We start from the raw sequence: 26,946 nt of genomic DNA, 5'->3' as shown, positions 1-26,946 counted from the left end.
CCAGTAGACATTTTGTATGCATACATCCCCCTTGATCAAAGCCTGGTAGAATGTGTCTTGGTGAACATTTTCTTTGTTTTTTTAGGACTAAATAATGTTGTAAACCATATACATGTGTATCACTTCAATATTAAGTGCTATATTGCAGAGGGTCATGGCATATGATCCTAATTATGTCAATACAGAAGTCACCACAAAATGTGGAAAGGTTTAATAGGGTGAATACTTAATGAATGCACTGTATTTACTTTTCTATCAAGCACAGGTGTTTAATAGATAGTTATTAATGATTTATCTTGTTAGGGAAATAAAGAAAAAGAAAATGATTATACACACAAGGAAAGTCGTGAGAGACAGGGACAGAAAGACAGGGAGGGTGAGAGAACATGCAGAAAGACAGAGAGATAAGCTGTGCACTCATGTGTAAAGGGAAAGGTTACTTGGCTGGAGGCGGGCTTGCTGCACTGCGGCCTCGGCAGCAGCGATGGCGTTCCCAGCATCCTCGAGGTGAGCCTGAGTAACGCTGCTCTTGCTCTGACTGCGAGAGGGGCCATGTGAACGCAGATGACTCTCAGATGAGGATTTTGAGCTGCCTGGGCTACTATGGGATTTCTCAATAGTGGGGGCCTGAGTATCTAAAGGCATAAATATTTTATCTTGTAATTATGCTCCTGCTAATTCACTAAATATTTTGTTTTAGAGAGGAATACACTATGTAGACTACCTTTAGCAGGGTCAGGGAAGATGCCATGACTTCTGCTCTTGATCACAGAGGTTTTGGGTGATTGTTCGCTGCTTGGTTGCCCTCCTGTGCCCCCAGGTCCACCTGATCCTCCAGGGCCTCCCTGACCTCCATGGCCTCCTTGTCCTCCTTGGCCACCGGATCCTCCGCCTCCTCCATGTGGTAGCTGTCCCCTTCCATGGTGGATGCTTTCACTTTGTTCCTTTAAAGGGTGCCAGCGAGGCATGTTGTCCAACTGAGCGGTGTTGGACAGATCTATAAGCACCTGTAACACATAAGGCACAGTTTTTTTTTAGCATAGAGTGCAAAGTAAGTCTGCTATTTATGTCTCTAATCTTAGTATGATTATGATTATGTTTTTATAAATATACTTATTGCCATTTTCATAAGCTTATATTCTTATTTCTTCTGTGATCTGAAGGTCTAAAGACTATTGAAAGCTGTTCAACATGTTCTAGACGTATTCAAAAAATGTATTCAATTCTCACACTGTAAAAAAAAAGTGTTTTAACACATCAAATTAGGATGTTAACAAGCAACACTCACCTCTCCTAAGAAATCATTGGAGGAATATTTGGCATAGTCCCATACTGTCACCTCAAGGGTTTTTCTTTTCAGCTGAAAGTTAAACAAATCACACATTATATTAGTCACAAGGCTTATGCCTTCCCAAGTACAATGACACAAGAAAACTAACTCCAAACACGAGTAGAAAACTCAGTATCTAAGTGTATAGAGACATCAGTGTTGTCACCCAGTCCCAAAATCTCTTGCTGACTACTACAGCCTTAAATATCTGTTTAGTTTGTTAACTGCTGAGGCTTGTTAGGTCCGTTCGGTCTACCTTTCCAAGCATCAGAGCATCGATATGTTTGTGACTTTTGATTTGTTTTCTCAGGTTTTTGGATATTTCCTTAGTGTCAGCACTGTGTTTTAGATACATCTTCTGTGTAACTGATATTAAGGATTGTCTTGACCTGTTTTTAAACATTCATTCATTCATTCATTCATCTTCTACCGCTTATCCGAACTACCTCGGGTCACGGGGAGCGTGTGCCTATCTCAGGCGTCATTGGGCATCAAGGCAGGATACACCCTGGACAGAGTGCCAACCCATCGCAGGGCACACACACACTGTCCTTCACTCACACAATCACACACTAGGGACAATTTTCCAGAGATGCCAATCAACCTACCATGCATGTCTTTGGACCGGGGGAGGAAACCGGAGTACCCGGAGGAAACCCCCGAGGACCCCCTGTTTTTAAACATACTGTACAGTATTATCCCTAATAAATGATCCACTAATCTGTGTTTCTTTTACTCTCACCCAGACAAATGTACTGTATATCTGCAGAGTTTTATTTTACCTAAAATCATTACCTAATAAAACTAAATAAAGCTGTCGTGCTGTCATGGTTGTCAGATTTCAGCTACACTCACTTTTCAGATACACTTTTTATGTATGTGTGAGCAATCTGAGTCATTCTCCTTCCAATTAACTTTATAGAAAATGTCTTCGTAACTTTCCCTAGAGTTTATAAAAGAGGAAACAGTGGTATAAGCTCTGACAGTATTGTTCAAAAGGAACCTTCCCCAAGAAACCACATCATAATATTTACCTGCTCAAGGTGAATGTTCTTATAGATGACAGTCTGGTTCCACTCAGGGTTCTGGGTCTTCTGCACATATTTAGTTCTTCTTTTATTTTCAGCACTGTTAAATCATTATAAACAGAGAGGCAGATTATAAGATACAAGAGAAGACAAAATAACTGTGCAGTTTTGTTTAAATTCAATTTGAAAACTAGAGCTTATATAGATCTAATAATGTCTAACCTATTACTGTTGAATGTTCTACACCATTTCTGTAGATTGTCCTCAGTTAAAGATCAAAATGAATGCAAATTATAAAAAAAACTTATACTTCAAAGAAAGCCATACTGATTACTATACTGTATGGATCGCAGATGATGTGAATGACGTTGAGTTTACATGAAATTATGCTTGCACATACATGTAGAACCTCTGAATCATTAACACTGCATGACTTACATAAGTATAGAATTGGAAAATGAGCATTTAATATCTGTTATAAGCCACTATGATGTTGGTTAATACTTTACATTAAAGTTTCCTTAACTCACATTATTTAACACATAAGTTGTCAGGAACGAACCATGAACTTCACTTTCCCCTTAATTAATGTCCATCGTTGTTAACTGCTAGTTTTTTTTTAACAATGTATTATACTATATTTAAGACCAGAGGTTCAGTAAGTTATCAACATTTGCTATATTTAGATTTCTGCTAATTAGTGTGGTGGTATTTTTGTCATTGATTGAATAAACATTAAAGATACATGAGTTAACTAGCACTGGCTAATCGTGTCATCATTGATATGGTGAAGCTGCTATAACTAATTTGAAGTACCAGTATAAATGGATAAACTGTAAGGCATTATTTTGGAAATAGATTTAAAAGGGTAAGTGTTGGTATCAAGAAAATAGAACACTTTGTGTCATGCTGTTGTTGGAAAATAATTGACTTTGTTGATGTGCTGATAATGTTGATGTGCTAATAATGCATTTGATATTGTATCACACTGTGCTGTCACTGATTACTTTACTATAACAGCACACCCCATTGAGGTGACCGTTACCTATACTAAGGTTTAGTGATGCTGAAGTTCATAGTTTAATAATGTTAACTAATCTAATATAAATTTTATTTAAGGGAATCTCAGTGTAACGCATTACCTATTGGACTTTTACATTAAACCTCATCTCTCTCTCTCTCTCTCTCTCTCTCTCTCTCTCACTCTCTCTCTCTCTGTGTGTGTGTGCGTGTGTGTGTGTGTGTGTGTGTGTGTGTGTTTTAATAGCCAGTGTATTTAGCTTATGATGAAAATGATGTAGCTTTTAGTCCCAATGGACAGAGGTAGAGATGTTGAGGTAGCTTTGATGACACATTTCTGACACCACACATCGGCAAGCTCACCAGTCACCACTCAGATGAACCACAGTTCAGTAATGAACACGAGAAAAAAACAGACATATAAGGAGGAAGGAAAGCAAATGAAAGGAAGGAGGAGGAGCACCACACTACCTTGCGTTCTGGACAACCATGACTTGTCTGAACCAATCCAGAGATTGTTAGGAATGCAACAGCGGACAAACAAACAGAAAACAGTCAGAGAATTCCAGAAGAAAAGAAAAGGGGAGAGGAAAACAAATGTACAGAAGAAACTGCAGCCTGAAACAACAGTCCCGGGTATATATCAGGAAAACAACACCTAAGAGAGTGTATATAGGCCAGCTCCTAGTATAAGCCAGAATAGTGTCCAGTCAGGTAATGCAGCATAATCTCATAAACACTCCAGAGATACGGCCATTAGTAGATAGTAGATATATCATTATATACCTGACACCGGAGAAAGCCATATTGATTTTGCTGTTTGTTGACTCCATACGCATCAAGCTGAGACACTGAGGCTCAGAGATTTAACAGTGTTAACCATGTGCAGTTTGGATGACTTTTTAATAGTTCAGAGGGCATCGTGCTAAATCATTAAGTGTACACGCAGTGTTTTAGCGATTGCACGTCACTCAGTTTGTTGCACACTAATTACGTTTTTTTATCAATCTGAGAATGTGCATTAATGTGTGATGACATTTAGGTTTATTTATTTATTTACTTATTCATTTATTTATACTTTTTTTTTTAATAAAAGAGGATTAATCTCAGGTCATGAAGGGCACACAGTATACAGACATTTGTATTTTCTTTCTTCTACTTTCATTTCTTTAGGCTTTCGATAATGAGCAGATCAATTAAATAAGATGTTGTAAATGGGGTAGAATTTAAAACTCTGCAATGCAGTCACCTATCAAGACTGGAGTCTGAGCAACCAAGACAATTTTATGTAATGGGCCACATTACGTTTAGTCTTATGCTAAGTGGGCTGCAAACTTTAACTCCTTCTTAATCAACAAATAGATTAAATAATCTATATCACCAACAAAACTGACGAACAGACCAAAATTCACTACCAAAAAACCAAACCAAAATACTTGGAGGGTTCTATAAGTATTCACCCCCCATGATTTCGACTTATGTCATAAATCTAAATAGCATAGCACACAATATTAAAGTTTGTTTCATAAAAACATTCTATATGTTGTATCTATAATTTTATACATATTTTATAAATGTAATATTAAATATATTTTCTATTTTTCATAATGGTGAATGAATAATTATTCAACCATGTATAAGAAAGAAATTGATAAAATATATTGAAAATCAGCAGGGTAGGAGGAAATTGAAAACAAAAACAAAAACAAAAAAAAAAACAATTGACAACACAAACACAAGTACACAAAACCAATTATAGACAGATACATCATTAACACACATACATCAATAACACACATACACCAGAAAACGTCTACACATAGAGACACACACATAAAACAGACAGATCTCTCTCTCTCTCTCTCTCTCTCTCTCTCTCTCTCTCTCTCTCTCTCTCTCTCTCTCTCTCTCTCTCTCTTTCTCTCTCTCTCTTTCATCTCAGTCTCTTATATACACCCACACACTCATGTTTACATGTCATACCCACCCTCTTCCTGGCAGAAGATACACCTTAACAAAAGGGTCTGAATATCCATTGTTGTCTCTGGGTGCAAGGTTTCGGGCTTGTAGAATGTGGACGATCAAGTTACCCATACTCTTGTCATAATTGATTTGTAGCTGTGGGGAAAAAATATGATCCTCCATATCATATTGCACCTCATAAATGTAGTTATGTTAAAGGCCATGTGCATGCACTTATTGTTATTTCAATTTGCCTAGTATGATAAAAATAACAAAATAATACAAGCATTAGACATTTCTGATTCTGTGTCCAGAATAGACTTCTATTCATTTAACATGACTCCAGCATGAGACCAAACATGAGCATACAGTAGACAGACTTACCTGTATTTCACCAGTAATGGGATGTGGTTGTAGTTTTACCCCATCACCTGACTGTAATAAACAAACAAATACTGTGTAATGTCTGTAGTGAAGATAGACAAGCAATTTGTAACATGATCTATCTGTAGACTGTAATGAAGCGGGCTATCTACTGATTCTCAAAAACATATCAAATGATGTTTAACTATCTTTCAACAACATGTTATAAAATATATCTCTCGAGACAACATGAAACTGTGATAGGCCTAGTGACATAGTGCATACATGATCTACTAAATATCATAAGATAGAAATTAGATCATCCAGTTAAAGCAAAAGCAAAATGGACAAGTTGATAGTAAATATCAATTTATCATAGTAGTTAGTTATCTGGATTTTGTGAACGTTCACAATTTTTTTTCACAATATTTGAGTAATCCCGATCTATAGACTGTATAGTTTAGGCATTAAAGTTCAGCAATTATTGGCAGGATGTTTACAATTAATTTTGATAAATTTTAAAATGGTTCCTTGAATGAAATGATAGATCTAACTATCTGTATATCCGCATACCTACCTGTCAATCTGGCTTCCCACATACAGACCAATCTGTTTGTCTGTCTACTTATTTGTCTGTCTATCTACCTGCCTTACTGTCTGTGTACATATCTGTCTATCTATCTTTCTGCATTCTGTCTACATACCTATTTCTCTACCTGCTTACCTGCTTGCCTGGCTGACTTTTTGTTTGTCTGCCTGTGTACCTACATCCCTACATACACACCTATCATCCTGTCTGTTTGTTTTCTGTCTACCTTCGTATCTACACACCTCCTTAACTACCTGCCTGACAGGCCTTTTGTCTCTCTGTCTACCTATCACTCTGTTTGCACACACTTGTTTACCTTGTTGTGTCGTTTCTTGCTGACAGAGGGTGATCCTGGCTGTCCAGGGCTGGGAACTCCACTGGAGGCAGTGGATGCTGTCGCTGAGTGTAGATGTCCTGCTTTATCCAGCACAGTCAGTACAGAGGAAGGAGCCTGTTGCTGAGAGACCTTTTGCAGCTCTGCAGCCAGCTGCTTAGGATCTACACCTGGAGAACGCTGATGCTCAGCTGCAACACACATACACACACACACACACACACACACACACATACAAACAATTCTGTATATCAGCAAAGACAGGCCTAGAGTTTATCTTCTTTTGAACGTATTATCAGTAAGCTGATATGCAGCTCTGTATTTTATTGCAGCAGGTGCAATGACAACGACAGGGGAAATAGCTTTTGAGATAAACAACAGATGCTGTAGTAATCTGAAAGTAGATCATGGCTCAAATATTATCTAAAATACTGAACAACTATGTGCATTGAATAGAAAATGACAATGCATTTTTTTCTGAATGTTGGAGAAAAACAAGATACTGTATCTACATTCAGTATAAAGATACTTACCAACTTTTAGCTGAGACTGTAGCTCTAGATACCTGGGACTGTCTGAGTCTGAGCGCATATTCAGATCTCTACACAACAGTGACACGAATCATTTACTTACATTCATGTTATTTATTTGCACATTTTAAAGATCTAGTATTATTTTAAATAAACAGTCAATGAAATGGGCATTTGTAAAAAAAAAAATATATATATTTTTATAATTAGATAATTGATATACATATTAAAAAATAAAACTTACAGGCGCAAACATATCTCTACCTCCCCACTCTGGTGACCCACAATGCTCTGCACTTCTTCATAGGTTTTTCCCATCAGAGGTATTCCATTCCACTCTAGGACCTGCATTCCTGTAATGCACACAATATGCCGACCAGAAAAAGTATTGTGGGAAAAAAACAAAAACATCTTTGAGGCCAGACTGACACACATTGATGGTGTAAAACATTAATCTTTAACAGTTCTAAAAACTTGTCTATAAAAAAATGTCTATGAGTTTTGAGTTTTCAAACTTGAGACTGCTGAAACTTTGTAATTAACGACTCAAACCATACACACAATAAATTAAGTAAACAAATCTTTATAAGTGCAGGATAAGAAGGACACACACACACACGCACACACATATACACACATAGTGCATTCATTTTAAATGAGCTTTCTTGAAATACGCCACTCAGTAAGTGAAAATTGTCTGCCAAGAAAGAACAAAAAGAAATAAATGAGGGGAAGAGGTCCAGCTTAGAAAACAGCACTGCAAACCCACTCTCAAGGCCAAATTCTCAGCACTTACAGAAATGAAAAATGCGGTTGCTCATATAGGCCCTTTGCTTATGATACTCTTCCACAGCTGAATAAGAGAATAACATAATTCAAAAATATATACATATATTAGCGTTAGAGTTCTATGGTGAAGTAAGTTTCCGAAGTGGACGAAAACAATCAATTTTGTATTGCTACTTTGATAGTACTATGAATAAGCTCTATTTTGCATTCTGGTGTGTCACACTTTAACAGGGCAGATGACATTTAAGGCAAACATCAGAGGCCCTAAGCACAAAATTTCTAACATCGATTTCAAACAAAATAAACATGAAAATGCCTGACATTACAGCACACACAGTATGCAGATCTTAAAAACAAACAAAGCTGCATTTAATGCTGTTGTTGGTGTCGCTAATATATAGTGTAAGTATTTCTTTACATCATATTGTGCTATTATAGCTATTTATTGGTATAATTGTCATTTAAACCAAATGTGTTTAATCAATGCTTCAATATAACTAGGTTAAATTAACGTCAACAAAATGTGTTATTTCAGTGGACGGTTCAGAAATTACATAGTTTCTGTAAATAGACAGATTATAACAGCATATATTATTGAATAAACAACCCAATATTTACTTAATATTATTCAACTTATATAAATAGCAAGAATCAGCAAGTTTTATTTCACAATAATAATAATCGTTCAAAATAAAATTCCTTGGTGGTGGGTTTTGTTTTTATTTGGTATGTCCTATTCAGAATGATGAAAAAGAACTTTGTTCCAGCAAAGGCCGACAACGTACAACCTTCTCCAAAATGATAAGCCCAAGAAGGTTCACTGTCATTTGAAGTATGAAGAAATATCTATCAACAAATAGAATTGTACTGTATCAGGATTGTTAAAACCTTACCTTCTATGACCTTTCCTGACAGTTCAGCAGTGCCTGCGGGTGCCAGGTTAGCAATGTACGCCCCAATCTCTCCATTAGTACCTGGAATCTCTTTCCCTCCCACTACACGTATGCCAAAACCACCCCCTGAAAACAAGGGATGTTGGCTATCATTTGTCAGAGAATAAAATTTTACTTTTTATATTATGAGATCAGTCAGTTAATAGTGAATGATGATTCTAGCTCATAAAAAATAAAAATACCCGAAACACTGTAGTCCTTAGGGTCTCTCTGTAGTTTAATGCGAGTGTAGGGGAAATTATAATGCATAGCTTTCACCTGCAAGACATCATACAAAATTTAGGTTGTTGTTCAGGATTAATATCAGAGAACATTTTACAGCTAGAAAATACTGTGTATTACATTGAGCCTAAAATATTAAGACAATTGTAACAAAATGTCTTTGTGCCGTGCTTCCTGTGTCCTGTTTCACTTCATGGAAATGTTTTCTGGATCATTATTGAAGAATACAAAATCTATACATGAGTTGCATTAAAGTATGAACATTAATCAAGATATTTCAAGGGTTTTATGCTTTTGGGCTTTTCACTGGTTTGATGTGTTTAACAGGGACTATAATCACAAGGGACTACAGCGACACATTAATATATAGCATTTATTTATGCTATTTCAAGGTAATCAGCCAGCTTCAGAATACCTATTCTCTTTCTGCACCTGTTCTCATTAATACTTAATAATAGAAATTGCAGAAGGAGTTGAATGATTAGCTAGACTGCTGTGATGAATGCCTGCATCTAGTCGAGACCTTTGTTGCAGGTTCTGTATGACAGAATGCACATATATCAAGAACAAGTCCAGTAAATCTAGCAAAGTCTATGGCTGGGTTTGTAATGCAGCGGCTCAAATCCATACACATATCCATAGGAGAATTCACCTATTCGGGTGTATAAAGTTTGGACATCAACACAAACCCATCAACACAAAAAGCTGAGAAATAAAGCACTTTCTCCACTACTTTAGGATATTATAAATATCTCATGATCCCTATGCTCTGTGTAATGGTCTGCATTGCAGTACAACATCAGCGACATCCATTATGACCTTCTAACGTGACTGACTTCTGTAGGCTATTACAGTAGGAGTCTGTTAAGCATCCCGGTTTAGAAAGAAAATATAATTTTTTTTTTAAATATTGTGAGGATCATTTTTGCTAGATGAATGGTAAGAATTTTTCCAGCTGTTTGGGTAGAAAATCTTTAATGCGTATTAACGTCAGGAATGTTATTATATAGGAATGCCCATTTTATTGAAGCATGCTAGTAATACTGATCTACTGGACTGTAACTGTTGGTCTAGCTGGGCATTTTTTTCTTTCTTTTTTTTTTTTTTTTTTTTTTTTTAGTAGGTCTGTATTTAACACTGTGGATCTTGTGACTTTCCTATTGTTCACCTGAAGTGAAATTCTATTTTCAGTCATTTAAATGTACATTTGATTAGCAGTCAAAAGAGCAATAAAAGTTAATCCAACATTGTAAATGAAACTGTTTATAATATTGACACCTCACCTGTCTTTTATCTTGTCCTGGCTTTGATCCACTGTGTCCCTCACGTGGTTTATCAAACCAGTCAGTCTCTTCATACTGCAGGTGGTAGGCTTCAGGGGGAAGAGGGAAGAAGGAGCAATGATTGTAGTATCATACTATTTAAACTAGATAATGTGTCCCATTCTACCACCCTTTACCCAAAATACTACCCAAAACATTAGGGGATAGTTTTTAATGGATGTAAGTCATATACAGAGCTTAACTTTACAAGCTGAAAGGAAACACTGTGGGTTAATGATTGCTCAAATGTGCTGACCTTAGTGGAAATAGTTATGGGAAGTAGAGTGGGGCTTAAGACTGCTGGACTGAGACAAAGACAAAGAGTTTTATGGACTGGACATGCATGTTTAGTCATGCAAACCATATCCCACACAATGGGCTTGTCCACACATCGTGCACTGATAGTGGGACAAAGAGCCACTGCTGGTTCAAACCACAGCAGCCATACACACAAGATGAGATGGCTTACCTACATTTCTCTAGACCAGCACTTAATAACAATTGATAAGATACTGAAAAAACCTCAACATTGTGAGCTGCTTATTACTGTACATTAAAGAACAAAACATTAGATAGCATTAGTGCCCTTCATGACCTAGCTTACATAAAACCCACCTTATAGCTGCTTTAATACTTTTAATCACAGTTTAGATGCAATCACTAGAATAGACCTATATAGAAATGTATTTCTTTTATGATAATCCTAAAATATCCTTACCAGAGAGATAATCAATAATAATTAATGATACATAGCTATACATGGTTCAAACAATACATTGTCTGTCGTGGTTTATTGTTTTAGAATTATTAAATGTTTAAAATTTGATCTTGTATATTGATGAATTAATTTGGACCTAACTGAAATTCTACACTATAAGAAATCCACCCTGTGATAGTTATAACCATATAACCATTCTAATTAGTAATAGAATAAGCATAATATTTTATCAAATATTTAAGTTCAAGTGTGTACTATCAAAAATTTCTCATCTGTTTATGCTGCAAATTTGTAGAATTTGAAGGCTAAAATATATTTATATATTGGCGATATAAATATTGATGTGTAAAGCATTTAAATTTCATTTTAATAAGACTATATTCTAAATATTATAACACCTTTTCATTTATTTTATTTATTTATTTATTTTTTTACAGTAGATTGTAGTTTTGAGTGGAGTTTAATGTCCTCTTCCATGAAAAACACACTTGTGAGGATGCATCAATTATGGTATGAATTTATGGTCTTATAATGGACCGAACTGAGACCTCAACACATAGAGATCTAGCATTCCAACATGCCATTGCCATGGCACAACACATATGTAAGAATATTGATATGTATGTGTCTTCAATGATATGACTGGTTCATGTCAGAGGTACCTAGTGCAGTATATGAACATGAATACCAGGATGGGGCTGAGGTGTACCACAGAGATATGCCCATTATCCAAGACTATGACACACATGAAAAGAGTTGATTTATGCTTAATGGGTTTTTTAATGTCATTATGCAATAACTCTCACCTTCTACTTTCCAGCTAGGACAACCTGCTGTAACACAAGCATTGCAATTCAGTGGATTGTCAGAAACAAAAATACTAGGAAATAGCTTTTAGAAAAAAATGCTACTGTAAATTGATATGCTATTTCTGTTCCATTGTAAACATCTAGCCTGGTGAAAATATAGGATAAGCATAGTAAACTGTTAATTCTATTTGATATTAACTCTGTCAGTGATTTGTATTATTATAAATGTCCCCAACACTAACATTTACTTTTTCATGAATACTAAAATGTGAGTAGAACAGCAAATCTTGCTATTATATAGAAATTCAACTACTTTTGGTTATAATGAGGAATCCTCGTACAGTTTGGATTGCAAGGTTTTAGTGATTATAGCAATTTTATAATCATTTTGTAGTACTGTAATAACCCACTCAGGACAGCTGCATTGTTTCAAAACACCAACAATGAAAAGCATAAGAAAATTATCACTAGAAAATCATTTTAAGCTAATTATTATAACAAGACATTTAAGATAAAGGGTAAGTAGTTGGTTAGTTGCTCTCACAGTCATGTGATCAAAAGTAATATTTGTAATCTGAATTTCTTATGATATATCCACTAAGTGTATTAAAATTATTTTTTAAGGTAAAAAAAAATATTTGTTTATTATTATTATAAAATATTGGGTGGGCCTTGGATATTTAGTAAGCAAACTTTATTTCTAAAGATTTTGTGTAAATGTCGGGTTTGATTCTGGAATATTTTTGCAGTTTTACATTTTTACTGTGTCAGTTACTTGTGTCATAATTACTTCTGTGCACCATCAAGGGCTATTTAATCCTGCTGACCACAAACATATTTATTGTCTTACAGGCTGCTTCTATTAATGAAAAAGTATTTTGCTACTGTTGTGAATACATAAACTCCAACAAATATATTACAATCACAGCATGAGCACAGCAATAATACTAAATAAGAGCTTCTTGGTTCATTATACATAAGATTACAATCACAGGATCAATGTGAACACAAGAGATGTGGTTTGTTTATGTGCAATCAAATTAACTCTTTTCATTCCCAATCCAGTCATACAGTTTCATTTATAGACATCACAATTATATTTTGGTGGTAGAAATATCAATCTATTTGACAACCCTAACTCTAGGTTAATTTACCTCATGTAAATGTCTATATTTCTTTTTACTTACCCTTATGGAGTTTATTCACCTTTGACATTCAGTCAAAATGTTATTGAGCTTACAGGCTTTGTAATGTTCTGTACACATCAGCTGGCTGATTCACATATAGGTTGTTTGTTCTTATGCATTATAAATAAAAATATAGTAATCTTCAGATAGCTGTATTTAATTAACTGTTGGGAAAAGTCTGGGGTTAAATTGGGCTGTTGAACCGATGATCAAATCTTCATTTTGGTTTGTTTAATGGACAAGCAAAACTGAGCTATGGTAATATAATTACTACTACATTTTATAATAATAATATTAATAATAATAATAATAATAATAAGAAGAAGAAGAAGAAGAAGAAGAAGAAGAAGAAGAAGAAGAAGAAGAATAGGTATAATAATAATAATGTCTAACACCCAGTTGTATTGTGATATAAATAAATAAAATAAAGTAACTTAATATTAAAGTAGTTGTGACAAATCTTAGCATTAGGTTCTATGTTTTAGTTAAAGTGTAAACATTTCTGGCCTTCCATCTGTGCAAAAATTACTTATTCCTGAAATTTGCCACACACTGCCTCGATATGAGAAGAGATTCCTCAACCTTGGTTTAAACTACATCAGTTGGAATATTACTGTAGATTAAGCATAAAAAGGGTTCAGAAAACCAGATTAAAAACAATGCATGACTGAGCCAGGTGAAGACAATAATCAAATGTATGTTAGTTTAGGGCTTTTAGAGAAAGGAATGTTGTGCTCAAGAACATTTTGTTTTGGTACATCATCTTGGTAATATCTTAGGTTGTCATTGAGCCAAGTGCTTATCACTGAAATAAATAATTGAAAATTTTCATGAGATGTAATATGTTTTGATTTCTTATAAGACTACATATAGTAACATGCTTGAATAATATTGATGCAATGTCGACTATTCTGCATTTTGCCTACGTGGATTAATGTCATCCTGCCAGTATGAGTAAGGCACACCTGTAAATAGTCTGAATGAATCCTTTATCCAGTGTGAGCCACTTTAACAATGCACTATAAGACATTTCCACTAAACAAAAACACCAGTTGCCACCATTTAAATGAATTTAATAAAATATATACATTTCACATACGTAACATATTAAATTTTGAGATAAAGCCAGATGTCCCGAACTTTAAGATTCTATACTCTGGTATTTATATTTTCATTACAGCACAATAATGTAAAACTACACTATATGTAATATTTATGTTTTTATACAAATTTATCACAAATTCATGATTTATGGAGGCACCTGGTATACAGTAAAAGAAAAGAAAATAAGCATGCAAATGAACCGCAACAACAACTGAGTATTCAGATGCAAGAATTAATACATTACATCTTACTATATTATTTATAAGTGAAAGAACAGTAGACAATGGTAAAGTATATCGTTGAAATGTAGAGCAATGTACTAAATACGTAGTACAAAATAATGCCAGAAATATGAAGATATGAAAGAAAATTATAAAACAAAATGAACACATATAGAAAAACATTTTAGCCATGCATTTAACACATTTCTCAATGCATTTAAAGTTGCATAGCAAATTTACCTTCACTGTCTGACATAGCTCCCTGTAGGTCATCCATAATGATGGCTATATCCCTATCATAGCCACGAGTTCGTGATTCTTCTCTCATATGTTGTTGTACCTCTGGCAAGGAGTGACTGGAACCAAACTGGTCCCGAGAATCAGCAGAGATCGGTGGAAGTGGACCTGCAGATGCCCTTGCCATACCCATGGGTTGCCCAACTGGGCTCAGTGGGCTTTCTTCTTCTGAGTTCTGTGCCACAATGGGAATTCTGCCTCTGCTTTGGCTAATAGGTAAACTTGTTGGTTTTACCCTTGCTATTCCAAATTGGGACTCTATGCCTTCACCCTCCGATTTTAACCTAATTGAAGAGCTGGAAAGGTCTCTTTTGATGGATAAGTCAAGTCCATATACAGAGGAAGGCCTGGAAGAAGGTCTTGACTGTGTGCCACTAGGATAAGTGCCATCCTCTTGGACAGATGACCTCAAGTTTGGGCCAAGGTTGAGAGCGTGACCAAGATTCAGTGAGTGAGACAGGTTGGAACTAAGCGTGGAGCCCAGATATTTCTGCTGCTCAGCTAGGTTCTTCCTCAGGCCAAACGTGATCTCATCCTGAAGCAGCCGTGCCCTGCTGGACAGCCCTCCCATTGCTGAGCCAGTGGAAGATAAATAACTGCTGTAATCAGGTTCTAGGTCCCGGCTCTCTTGTATAGGGGAAAACTTTGTAATTTTAGGATCAATTAGTGTTCTTTTGTTCTTTAACTGTTTCTGGTAAAGGACTGAGGCTGAAAGCTGTTTTGCAGCTTGCTTTTCAAGTGTAAGTCTTCCAATACTATATTTTTCAGATTTAGGAAAATGTCTAAAACTCTCAGTGTGTAGGTAGTGAGGAAGACCTGTGAGTTGTTCCAGACTGTCTGCTCCCCTCCGGAACTCTTGTTTGATTTGCTGTTTTAGCAGCTTTAACTCATATGGCTCCTCCATTGAGTCCTCCTCTGGCTTACCATATGAATGTAACCTTGAAGAGGACTGTAGTGGCCCAATGAAGTCAGTCACATCTGTTGTTCGACGAACATCAGCAACACAAAGTAGCCGATCAGTTTTGCTGATATCCTTATCAGGGACATTAAAGCTTTGGCCCAATCCTCTAGAACCCTTAGTGAGCTCACCTATGTCATCAATCATGACATAGTTTCTAACATTGTGATGGTCAATGTCAGTATAGAAGGACTCTGCTGAAATGCTGGACATAGGGCTGCTGGCCATACTTCCTCTTTCCTCAAGCCCAATTCTCAGGTCAAGGTTATTATATTTATTTGCAAGATGTGAGACCCCATAGGCACTCTCTGTAGATGTGGGGGCAATTAGGAGAGGCTGATTCCGTATAACCTCATAATTAGTGGTTATCTTTGGCTCCAAGTCAGACAAAGTAGTTTGACGGGTTTTCTGTTGCATTAGAAGTAGCTGGGAGGCATGGTCAAAACCAGCTTGTTGTGATTGCTGGCTAAGTGTGGGCACTGAAGAATACATCGATTGGGTCTGATAGGGAGACACCTGTTGATGATAAAGTGATGGTTGTTGGTACAAAGTTTGCTGGGAATAGTGACTTGGGGAATCACTCTGTGAGGCATACTGGTAATGCGAATATGCAAGTTGTGCATATTGAGAATCAGCTTCGGTCTGTGGTGGAATAAACTGGTTAAATTCTGACTGAGGTGCAGTCCTTGGTCGTTCAAGTCTGTGAGCATTACTCCGTGTCTCTCTGTTGTTACTAACCTCACTATCAGACATATAGTCACGCTCCTCTGCCACACCCTGTAAATATGCCCTCTCCCTCTTCTCTCTTTCTTTTAATAAAGCCTCCTTCCTTCTATTAATTCCCATTTCAAGATATCTTAGTTTGGCATCTATCTCTTTCTCTTCCTCATCCAGTTCTGCTTGCTTCTTGCGGAGTTTAGAAGACTCTCTCTCGACCAAATCCAACTCTTTGTCAATATCTTGGAGAATCTTTGCTCTAGCCATGGTAGTATTTCTACACATTCTTCTTCGGGATGAGCCAGTACTGTATCCCAAGTGTCCAACAACAGTGTCTTCATCTGGTGGTGGATGAGGAAGGGTACGCTTTATTTTTTTGTGGGTGCCCACTGGAGTACTGCTTTGTGAACCTTTGCTCTGGAGATTAAAACACAATTAATGCTTTTATTTATATATCATCAAAAATACTTATAATGTTTTAAGGAAGACTTCCATTGGTAACAGCCATTTGCATATAAACATGACAAGTGTATGGATAATGAAACCATTATATAAATGCAGTCTACACACCCTAGTTAAAATATGACACACACACACACACACACACACACACACACACACACACACACACACATTTGTATATATAAATACAGTACTTACCGAACAGGCATCTGAGTACTGGTACATGATTCTGTCATCAGTTGTGGGACTCAGAGACTTGGGATCTGACAGAGATCGTTGTGAGGCCTTTAGTGATCTTGGGCTACTTGGGTGTCTTGGTGGTTCAGCTGTTAACATCTTCTGATTTCCTTTTCCAGGAGACACAGGAGAAACTGGGGAGTACAATACCTTTGGAGATTTTGGTACTGAAGAAATGCTAATTCCATCTGCTTTTAGATGAGTGTTGACACCAACTTCGATAGGAGTTGAATGTTTCTTATCTTTGTCTGATGTAAAATCTGAGTCACTCTCTATTTCTCCTCCTCTGTGCAGGTCAAATGTAGTATCAACTTGAGCTCGGACTGGGGACCTCTTTAGAGTGCCAGAATGATCTGTCTGAACTGAGATTTCAGCCACAGTTTGGATTGCAATGCTGGATACTTTGGAGCCTTTAGGCCTTTCTCCATCTGTATATCTGCTTGAACGAGACCTTCGTCTGCTTCTGACAGGGACATCCCATTCTTCCTGATCCTCATCATCAGTTTGCACACAGCTATCCACACTTTTCCTACCTCTCCTTCTTCTTCCAGGGTAGGTCCTTTCTAAAACTTCCTCGTCATCTGTATGAACAAAATTACTACTTATTTTCTTACTACTTAACCCTACATTTTGCCCAGGTACTTGCTTGTTTATTTCAGGAAGCTTTTCTGAATCCTGTTTTTTTCCCTCTGTTTTTTTAAGATCATCTTCAGATTTAGGTATGTTCAGACTATGATACAACAAATTACCTGATGGAGTTCTGTGCCAGTCTTGGCTAGCTGATGAGACAGTGACTTTTGATAAAATGTTGTCATCCTTCACTGGCCAGTACTGCCCATTATCTCCTCTGCAGTACTGGGAATCCAGGATAATACCTGAACTAGTGGTTTGTGATATGCCATCAAAACCATATGGATATATTTTCTGTTCTTGTAGCTGTTGCTGTAGTTGCTGCTGTAGCAGTTGGATTTGCTCAAGCTGTATTTGCTGCTGAGCAAAGGTCTCCTGTTGAAGAATGAAATGAGCCTTGCGCTCCTGTTCTTGCTGCATTAGGAGCTGTTGTTTTATGCTCTGGAGTTCCTCTAATTCCTTCTGAACAATGAACTGTTCTTGCTCACGATAACGTTGTATCTCCTGTCTTTCCCATTCAAGCTCCTCAGCTAAGCAGAGCTGCTTCAGTTTCTCTAATTGCAAAAACTCATGTTCAGCTTGGTATTGTTGACTCTTGCTGTCATCAAAGGTAGGAAAATTTGGAGAAACAAGAGCATCCAGAGAGGCTGCAATGACCTCAAGAGTAGCATCAGAGTATAGTTCTGGGAAGGCTGATATTGAGGGAATCAGGTTAGTGATGGCAGAGGGCAATATATCCTTGGATGGGTCAGTTTCTGAATATATTGACCGGTTGCATTCAGTGGAATTCATTATGTCATAGGGTGAAGCCTTGTTCTGTGTTAATGGCTCAGTTTTGGTGGTATGATTGTCGCATGTTGTACTAAATATTGATCCTGGCTGAGTGGTAATTGCAAATGAGGATGAAATAGGTGTAGCCACAGATGAGTACACAACTCCCTTTGGTGATTTTAAAATATCATTTCTTGAGGATATTCCTTGGGGAGAGTGAGTGGTGCTTATCTCAGAAAATGGTCCTGTGCCTTTCTTTGAATAGTCCACAGCTTCATCTGTAGTGGTTGGAAATGTACACTTTAGTTCAATAAATTTACTAGTCTCACCTTGAATATATATTAAGGAAAAAGAGTTTCTGTGAAAATGACTACAAGGAGAAAACCAGAGAGCATGCATAAGTCACACTTGTCATACTAGCATGATGCAAAGCCAAAACACTGAGGGAGAACACGAAGGCACATGCATGCATCTGTATAAAAAAAGAAAAAGAACAAATGAATAAAAATAATCAGAGCCTGTTCATATATTTAAACAACTCAAAAGAAAAATAGGAAACATGACACAAAATTGAAAAATACCATAATACACATGCAGTGCAATACTGACCTCTTTGCATTTTTGCTGATGTCAAATCGATTGCCCCATTTGGTGCATCATATTGGCTGAGAAGTCCATTTTTTGTGGCCAAATCAGTTTGTTCACCATTAATGCCAAACCCTAAAGTTTTTGTATTACTAAGATCCTCAAGTCCAAGGGTTGTGACATGATGTTGATCATAATTAATTAAGCCAGCCTTTTTATCTGCTGTGGTCACTGGAGGCTGTGTTCTGCAGCTTCCTGTGAATGGAAGTCTATAGAGGATGTCACAGCACACTGTTCGCCTCCCTGCTGTCAGATCTACAGGTGCCACATCTTCTTCAACCACACTTGTAACCACCCCAGTAGATGCAGTAATAGCCAACATAGTTCGCTTTGGCTTTGATATTGTAAGATCAATAGCTCCACCTGCAGAAGGCCCAAAATGAATAGGTACGGTGGAAGGTGTGCAGATTATTGGGGCCATTGTAACTGATAAAGGTGAAGGTGCTGTGGTTTCAGCAAGCCCACACGATAGGTTAATAGGAATCTCTGTATTGGTAGTTGGTTTTGGTTGTGAATTCACTGGTCTGTAAACTATTTGTGCCAGGGGTTCAAATGGTTTGTACGTTTTAAGCGGCGAAGACATAGAAGTAACACTTTGTAAATCGGGGTGTGTGTCAATTGTTATGTTCTTGTTGCATGTGAATGCTGAGGTGCAGGTAACAACAGTGATACTGTTTGTCACAACAGAAAGTGTTGTAGCAGGAATTATCTCAGCACTTAGGTTTACAATTTCTGGCTGTACAGCAGTAATCTGTCGACTGCTTGATTCGTTTAAGAAAGACTGCAGATTTGCCTCAGGGGCTGTTAGATCCATTCCCTTGTTTAATGTTGTGAGATCTATAACATCATCAATGCAATGTGTTTTTCCACTTGGTTTAGGTGCTGCTTGTCTGCAGTTAGGATCTGAAATAGGTTCTAGAGGTATTCTTTCTTGAACCACTGATACTGTAGTAGTTCTTTGGACTTCCGTTGTGACAACTTGTGCCAAAAGATTAGGTAATGCAAATTGGTGTTGTTCATTTGCTGAAACTGTAGAGAACAGTTGGCTCATAGACAAGACTTTATCGGTGCCTCTTATTTCTTGATTCTCAACTGATTTTTTGAACTGAGAAAATGTTACTGGTGCAGTTGGTATATATGTTAATGCAGACATCGATGGTACCATTTGTTCTGATTCAAAAAATACTTGGTGCTGTTGAATCTGGTCAGACAGTTGTCCATTTGTTGATTTTGCCTCTTCTTTAGTTTCCAATAGATGTACTCCCAGATTATCTGTGGTTAATTGCAATTTTGTTGTTGTTATTGGAGCAGGATAACCTGGATGAATCATTTGCCTCTCATGTCCTTGCATGACATCATGTGAAACCGAAGGATCTCGTGAAGATGCCGAGGTAATGCCTACTGTAAAAGCTGCTGATGTCAACTCAACAGGCATTTCTTGTATTAGTAGTGATTTAGGTACCACTGACTGAGAATTGGCTTGTGGGCCTGAAGGATAAGTGGCACATACTTCTGCAACTGAGCTCAAAACCTTATTTGTTTTATGTTCTATGGTCATTGCTGGAATTTCAGAGACAACTGATACTGTATGCAATGTATCTGGTGATGTTACAGGAATCACTACATCTGAGTAAACTGATTTTTCCTCAAAAATTACATTTTTGATTGGTACTGCTGGATCTGTCTCTGTTTGAGGCAAAAAAGCAGGGCTTGGTGTAAGTGAATATGGTACTGTAACTGTACTTGTTACGGGTGCTGAGATCACTGTAAGCACAGAATTTATTTTTGGTTCTATAGTCACGTCTGGAATTTTAGCTGCAACTGTTGATGTTACAGTGGGTATGGAAACTACTGTTGGTGAAGAATATATTGTTGTGCACACAGGTGGTACTGAGTAAATAGCTTTTTGCTCATACATTTCCTTTTTCATTGGTTGTATTTCTATCTCTATTCCAGGAACAAAGGCAATACTTGTTGCTACTGAGTGTGGTACTGGAATTGCACTTGCTGGAGCATCTGTTACATCTGTTACATCTATTGCTGAAATCACAGTAGATGCACTAGTTATTGCTTTCTTATTTGTAACATCTGTGGCAAAATCCCCACTTTGTCCAGGAATAAATGGTGTTGTCAAAACTGGGGCAGATACTAATGTTGGTAGAGTATCCACTCTATGTTGTGAAATCATGGTAATTGGCGCACATACCACAGGTGGAGTAAACACTGTTGAGTCAATAGCAAGGCCCTGCTGCTTAGAAGTTGGTAGAGACTGTCTATGTATTGGAGCCTGAGTTGTAATACCTTCCACTGGTGATCCTGGTTCTGATGGCAATGTTATAACTACATATGTCTCAAGAGTTTTAGCAAATCGAGGTGATAAGGGAGATTTTGGAGATGAAATACTGTGTTTGATGTCGGTGGGGGCAGTCAAGGACAGTGTAAGGGCCTTGGGAGGTTCTCTTGTTCTTGGTAAAGTTGCAGCATGGCCAACAGCAGATTTGGAAATCACTGATGGCTTTACGCTTTCTATGGATTTATGACTGAACACTAGGCCACCTGGTAGGGTAAATGGCTTTGGTGGGACTGGGGGAGGTGACTTGTGTATGGTGGTTGCAATTTGTTTTTCTGATGCCCTAGGTACTTGGCTGGCTATATTTTTGACAGATTCAATAGTACTGGGTACCACTGACTGTTGGTTAAAAGCTGTATTAGGTAAACTATCAGGTAGTAGGGCTGGTGGTGAAGCTGCAGGTGGTGGTGGAAATTCAATGACTGGCTTATCTGCTCTTTCTTTTGAGATAGTGGCATGAGGTTCATGTTGAGGTGACACAAAAGCTAAGTCACTAGGCAAGCTAACTTTTAGTCCCACAAGAGGAGAAACATCTGAACTGATAACAGGCGATACACTTACAACAGGCAGACCTCTAACTTGTTGAAAAGAAGTTTCCATTGTGTTAGTAATGATATCATGCTTTTGTTCTTTTATCATAATTATATTTTCAACACTTGGCACAACAAAATTAGTACCTTGTACTGGCTGCATACCAGGAGTCACAATCTGAGACTCATCTTCAACAAGTTGAAAACTTTGTGTCTTTATCTTTGAGTCCATAACTTTTGATTTAGTTGGTTGAGAAGACAAATTTACAAAAGCTACAGCTGAATTTATGGATGGAATAAGCTTTGTGTCAGCTTGCTCTACTGACTGGCAGGTTTGTGAACCTGCAACAGGGAGATCATGGGCTGCTGTTGCTTCCACAAGTGATTTGTCTTCATCTACACAAGTAATAGGAATTTTAATAGCTGGAGTCATAGCTGTGTTATCTGCAAAAGGAACATTAGGTAAAACATGTGGGTGATGAGTACTTGGTTTTGTTGACTCTGAACAAATATAGCTCGGTTCCACCAATGAGGAAGGAAGACATGGTGCAAAAGATATGCTCTGGACTGTAGTTAGAGTGTCTGTTAAGCAGCATGTTGATACTGCAGTTGGGGCATAAACATGCCCTTCATATATGCTTGAGGTACTGGTTAAAGCTGGAGTTTGTGCTAGAGTTGACGTCATATCAGTACCATGAATTAGATACTTTGAAGTTGAAGACATTATCTCTGGTATTTCAACAATACATGGAAGAGCTTCTGGGACAATGGCAGGTGCTTGTTCTCTTCCAGTATATCTTGGAGTGGGATCTAAAGATGGTACTTGAATTGGACACTCTGGTGTAGGAAACATAATCTTAGGCACAAAAGGAATTGAAGTAACACATGAAATTGGGGCTTGTGACACAAAATCTGGTGCAATTGTGGAATCTGAAATTAAAGGAACTGTAGCTAATACTGTGGTGGGACTCATTACTTTACTTGAGACTGGAAATGTAATTTGCTCATGTGTGGACATTGAAGTTACTGTAGATGTTGACAGAATAGTAGAATTATCAACAATATTTGTTGGTGTCATCTGTAAAACTGTATTGGGCTGTGATACGCCGTCATCTATTGTAACAATAATGGTATCTGTGGTATGTTCTGAGGTGAAAAATTGTTCTGACTTTAGTGGTGTTTTAGAAATTAAAACATCAGGTGGTTTAAAAGCTTGTATAGTCACTGATGATTCTGAAACAGCAGATTCTTCTGTGGACACAACTAGTGTTGGCTTTGAAGCTAGTGGTGGTTTAGTAGTGTTAGGCATCCCAGGTATACTTGGAGCTGTTGAGACATTTTTGGTTTGTTGAGCAGATGCAGTAACTTGGGAAAAGCATACAAATTCTTCATTAGAAATGCCACTTAAAGAGGCAGATTGCACCTGAGGTGCTGGTTTTAAGTCTGCCGTTGAAATTATAACTTGTGCAGAAACAGATTCAAGAGTTTTTGGACTTTCAGTACTACATGTTTTTGGTGGAATGGAATCTTGCTCTGCAGTCTGATCTATAACGCATGATGAAAGTGATAAATCTAAAGACGTACTTGGTGGAGACAAAGGAGATGATTGTGAATCCCAAGAAGCAAAGGACACATGTTCAAATGGTGATTTTGATAGTGGAACTTCAGACACAACAGATGTAGGGTCAGATTCTATTGACTGTGCCTCCACTGATTCTATAAATTCAAAATCTCCCTCGGATCTGTCATCACACTGAGCAATACCATTTACTACTTTTTGATTTTCTTGCATGACACCTTCTTCGTCGTCAGCCTCCTCTTCACCAGATGAACACTGAGTAATTTTTAAGTCAGGAATAGGATAGAGAACATTTTTAATAGGCTGATCTTGTGAAGGTGTTGCCTCAGGTCTGTAAGGCTCCATAGTACACTCAATAGGTTCAGGTGCAAATTCATTCTTGTCATTATCCTCTTCCCCACTTGAGGGAATTTGTATTACTTCAGCGGAATCGTATAAAGGCTCAGATAAAGACAAAGGAGATACTGGTGATAGAGGGGTTGATTGTGAAGGACTTGTTCCTGGTGTCATAATGTCTTTTTCCCTGTTCAGCAGCTCATCATTTGCTGTTTCAGCATACCACTGCCAATTTTCATCTTGGTTTTGTGTAAACTCATAGTTTTCTGATATATTCACATAACAAGTGTCAGTTACAGTGGTATTTCTGTAAGGAACTGATTTTTTTACCTGTGTATTTTCGATTGTTTGGCCTTTTAGCATGAGGTCTCTGTTTTTACGCATCTCCTCATAGGCCTCCTCTGGTGTTCTAAGCTTTCGTTTTGTTTCTGGAACAGACACATTTGTCAAATACTCATCTAGAGTAGTATTATCATCAATTGCTATAGCCTGTGCTGGTTCTTCCACTAGTGACTCGTAAACATAGTCCTCTATCAGCATGCCTCCATACAGTGGCTCAATGTCAGGTGGAGTGATTTTCTTTGTCATAGCCTTGAGTTCTTGGGCTCTCTGCATCATTTCTTCATATGCCTCATCTGCACTCTTTAACTGTTTCTCACCAACATCTTGCATTGCATCCATTAGTAACAGATGGTGGCTAACAACGTTTTCTTGTTCTGACTCTGTACTTGGTGAAATGTTTGAGTAAGAAAATGTCTCATATGTTTTTATTTCTGAAACCGGCAATAATTCATCAGTTTGATATATGCACTCTATCTCAGAGTGATTAACTGGTGGATGATCAAGCGATTTGTCTTTTTCTCTATTGGACTTTTTGTAAGACTTTTTGAACTGCTTATGGTCAGTTTCAGTCTGTATTTCCTGTTCTAAAATTTCTCCTTCTTCCAGGATCTCTTCATCTTCAGAAGAGTCTGCTATAGTTTGAAGGGGTTGACCTTGCCTATGCTTAACTTTCCGTTGCTGCTTGCCCTCTAAATTCTCCTTCTTGAGACACAGACTGCTATCACTTTCTTCACCAAGTGAGGACAGTGATGTAGGTGATGTTGTTCCTGATGTGATGTGAGATCCTTGCATACTGGATGATCCACCATCTTTGGATATATCTTCAGCTATACTGTCGTCTTCTGAAATCTGACTAACAGGAACATTTTGTTGTACAGAAATGATGCTTGTGCTGTTAGGGTCTGTGATTTCTTCTCTTTCATTATCATTCAGGAGAACTGTTTTATAGACAGAACTGGCCTCCATTACTTGGCCTTCTTGTTCTTGAGACAAGTGACAACTATCCACACTTTCTTCAAGCACATTTATGGTCCCTTCAGCTTCATGGTCAGTACCTTCATTATCTGCATCACTAATGTTTCCTCTGATCTGTTTTGTGATAAGAGGTTGATGATGAGTTGGTGACAAATGCTTATCGGCACTTGTTTGCTTTATCTGTGTCTGTATGCACTCTTCCTCTCCAGAATCAGAATAATGCTTTGTACATACTCTTTCTTCAATATGAGCCAGTTCTTCTGCAGTTTCCTTAAAAAGAGATTTACTAGCTGTCTGAATCTCTTTAAGCTCTTCCTCAGATGAACTGTATGATTCAGGTGAAACTGGAAATAAATTATATCCATGTGGGTCTTTTTGATTAACTTCCAATTTATCTGTTTTATCCTCTGCCTCTGATACTGATACTGCTATGTTTTCTGGTTCACTGGGTGTAGTAATCTTTAACTGAATTAGTGGATCTTCATTATAAATAAGTTTATCTTGAAATGCAGAATCTTCTTCAAGTTTTGCTGCCTGTAAAAAATGTTTGTGTTAGGTAATAAATTTTTATTAATTTTAAAATGGGAAAATGGGTTTTGTACATTACCATAGATGTTAGTTCCAAAGTCTCCTTAAATTCAATTGATGCTTCAACAGTAGGAGGCTTTATTATGTTTGGAGAGTCTACAGCCTGTGTTGGTTCATCTTTTGTACTGACCATTTGTTGTACAATTTCACTTTTTAATTTAATTGTTGTGAAGACAGCTTCAGTAGGTGGTATTTCTGATTGTATTTGTAGCATCTCAGCTGTATGAGCGATTTCCGTAGTCAGTTTCTCTTGTCTTACTGTAGATTCTTGAGGTACAGGTTTCCACTCATCTGTTTTATCAGCAGCTTTAATAGATGTATTATCTGTAGTCTGTATAGAAGCCGGGGCAGCAGCAACAGATTCCACAGGCTGGACATTTGAAACCGCTATTTTTTCTTCACCTGTAGGTTTAAGGACAGTATACTCAGGGGTTTCAATGCCCTGAACATCATCTGATATTTTGCTTGTTTGCTTGTTGGGTAAAGCTGCTGATTCAGTTACAGATGTACTTAATGGTCTAGCAATTTGTCCCATGTCTCCCAGGTTACCAGATAGGGCTCTCTGAGTCTGGCAGTTCAAACATAGCCACTCTCCCTGTATGAATAAAGAAAAATCATTAAGAATTTTATTAGACAAAATTAGTAGCATTCTACTTTTTAAATATTTACGTAGCAAATAATACATATCACGATAACAATTACCAGTCAAATGTAGTCTGGTGAACCCTTATAGAATACATTTGTAATAACCTGTTTAGCCATTTGCAAAAAAAAAGTATATTGTTTGTATACTATGCCGAGTATGCCTAGTATGTTTAATTTTCTAGCTAGCAATTTGGTGACAAGTTATTACAATATAAAGACAATGTTATATAGCCTTATATAATATAGTAGTATTATGCAATATAGTCTTATATAGCCATTATCAAACACTTACTTCAGGAGAATTAACATTAATAATCTATACAATATAGTGGCAACTGGTTATTCTTTTTAATGTTGCTAAACTACATTATGCAAATAAGACCAGTAATTTAGGGAAGCTAAC

General features: G+C 37.2%; 1 protein-coding gene across 1 annotated transcript in view; it reads right to left on the bottom strand.

Moving 5' to 3' along the window:
- Positions 1–26,946, bottom strand: part of pclob (piccolo presynaptic cytomatrix protein b) — a 43,503-nt gene that overhangs the window by 7,477 nt on the left and 9,080 nt on the right. Inside the window, exons 3-20 of the mRNA XM_060878212.1 lie at positions 25,918–26,493; positions 19,163–25,844; positions 17,114–18,831; positions 14,722–16,870; positions 11,967–11,993; positions 10,404–10,492; positions 9,081–9,156; positions 8,839–8,964; positions 7,401–7,509; positions 7,160–7,227; positions 6,609–6,817; positions 5,725–5,775; positions 5,366–5,496; positions 3,850–3,876; positions 2,365–2,458; positions 1,289–1,360; positions 725–1,007; positions 441–635 (exon numbers count right to left, since the gene is read on the bottom strand). Coding sequence (XP_060734195.1) covers positions 441–635; positions 725–1,007; positions 1,289–1,360; positions 2,365–2,458; positions 3,850–3,876; positions 5,366–5,496; positions 5,725–5,775; positions 6,609–6,817; positions 7,160–7,227; positions 7,401–7,509; positions 8,839–8,964; positions 9,081–9,156; positions 10,404–10,492; positions 11,967–11,993; positions 14,722–16,870; positions 17,114–18,831; positions 19,163–25,844; positions 25,918–26,493 — 12,682 coding nt within the window. The remainder of the gene's footprint in view (positions 1–440; positions 636–724; positions 1,008–1,288; positions 1,361–2,364; positions 2,459–3,849; positions 3,877–5,365; positions 5,497–5,724; positions 5,776–6,608; positions 6,818–7,159; positions 7,228–7,400; positions 7,510–8,838; positions 8,965–9,080; positions 9,157–10,403; positions 10,493–11,966; positions 11,994–14,721; positions 16,871–17,113; positions 18,832–19,162; positions 25,845–25,917; positions 26,494–26,946) is intronic.

The sequence above is a fragment of the Tachysurus vachellii genome, chromosome 9 (genome assembly GCF_030014155.1).
Source record: "Tachysurus vachellii isolate PV-2020 chromosome 9, HZAU_Pvac_v1, whole genome shotgun sequence".
Taxonomy (NCBI): Eukaryota; Metazoa; Chordata; class Actinopteri; order Siluriformes; family Bagridae; genus Tachysurus; species Tachysurus vachellii.
The sequence above is the reverse complement of the archived record's forward strand: the minus strand, read 5'-3'. Positions and strand labels throughout refer to the sequence as shown.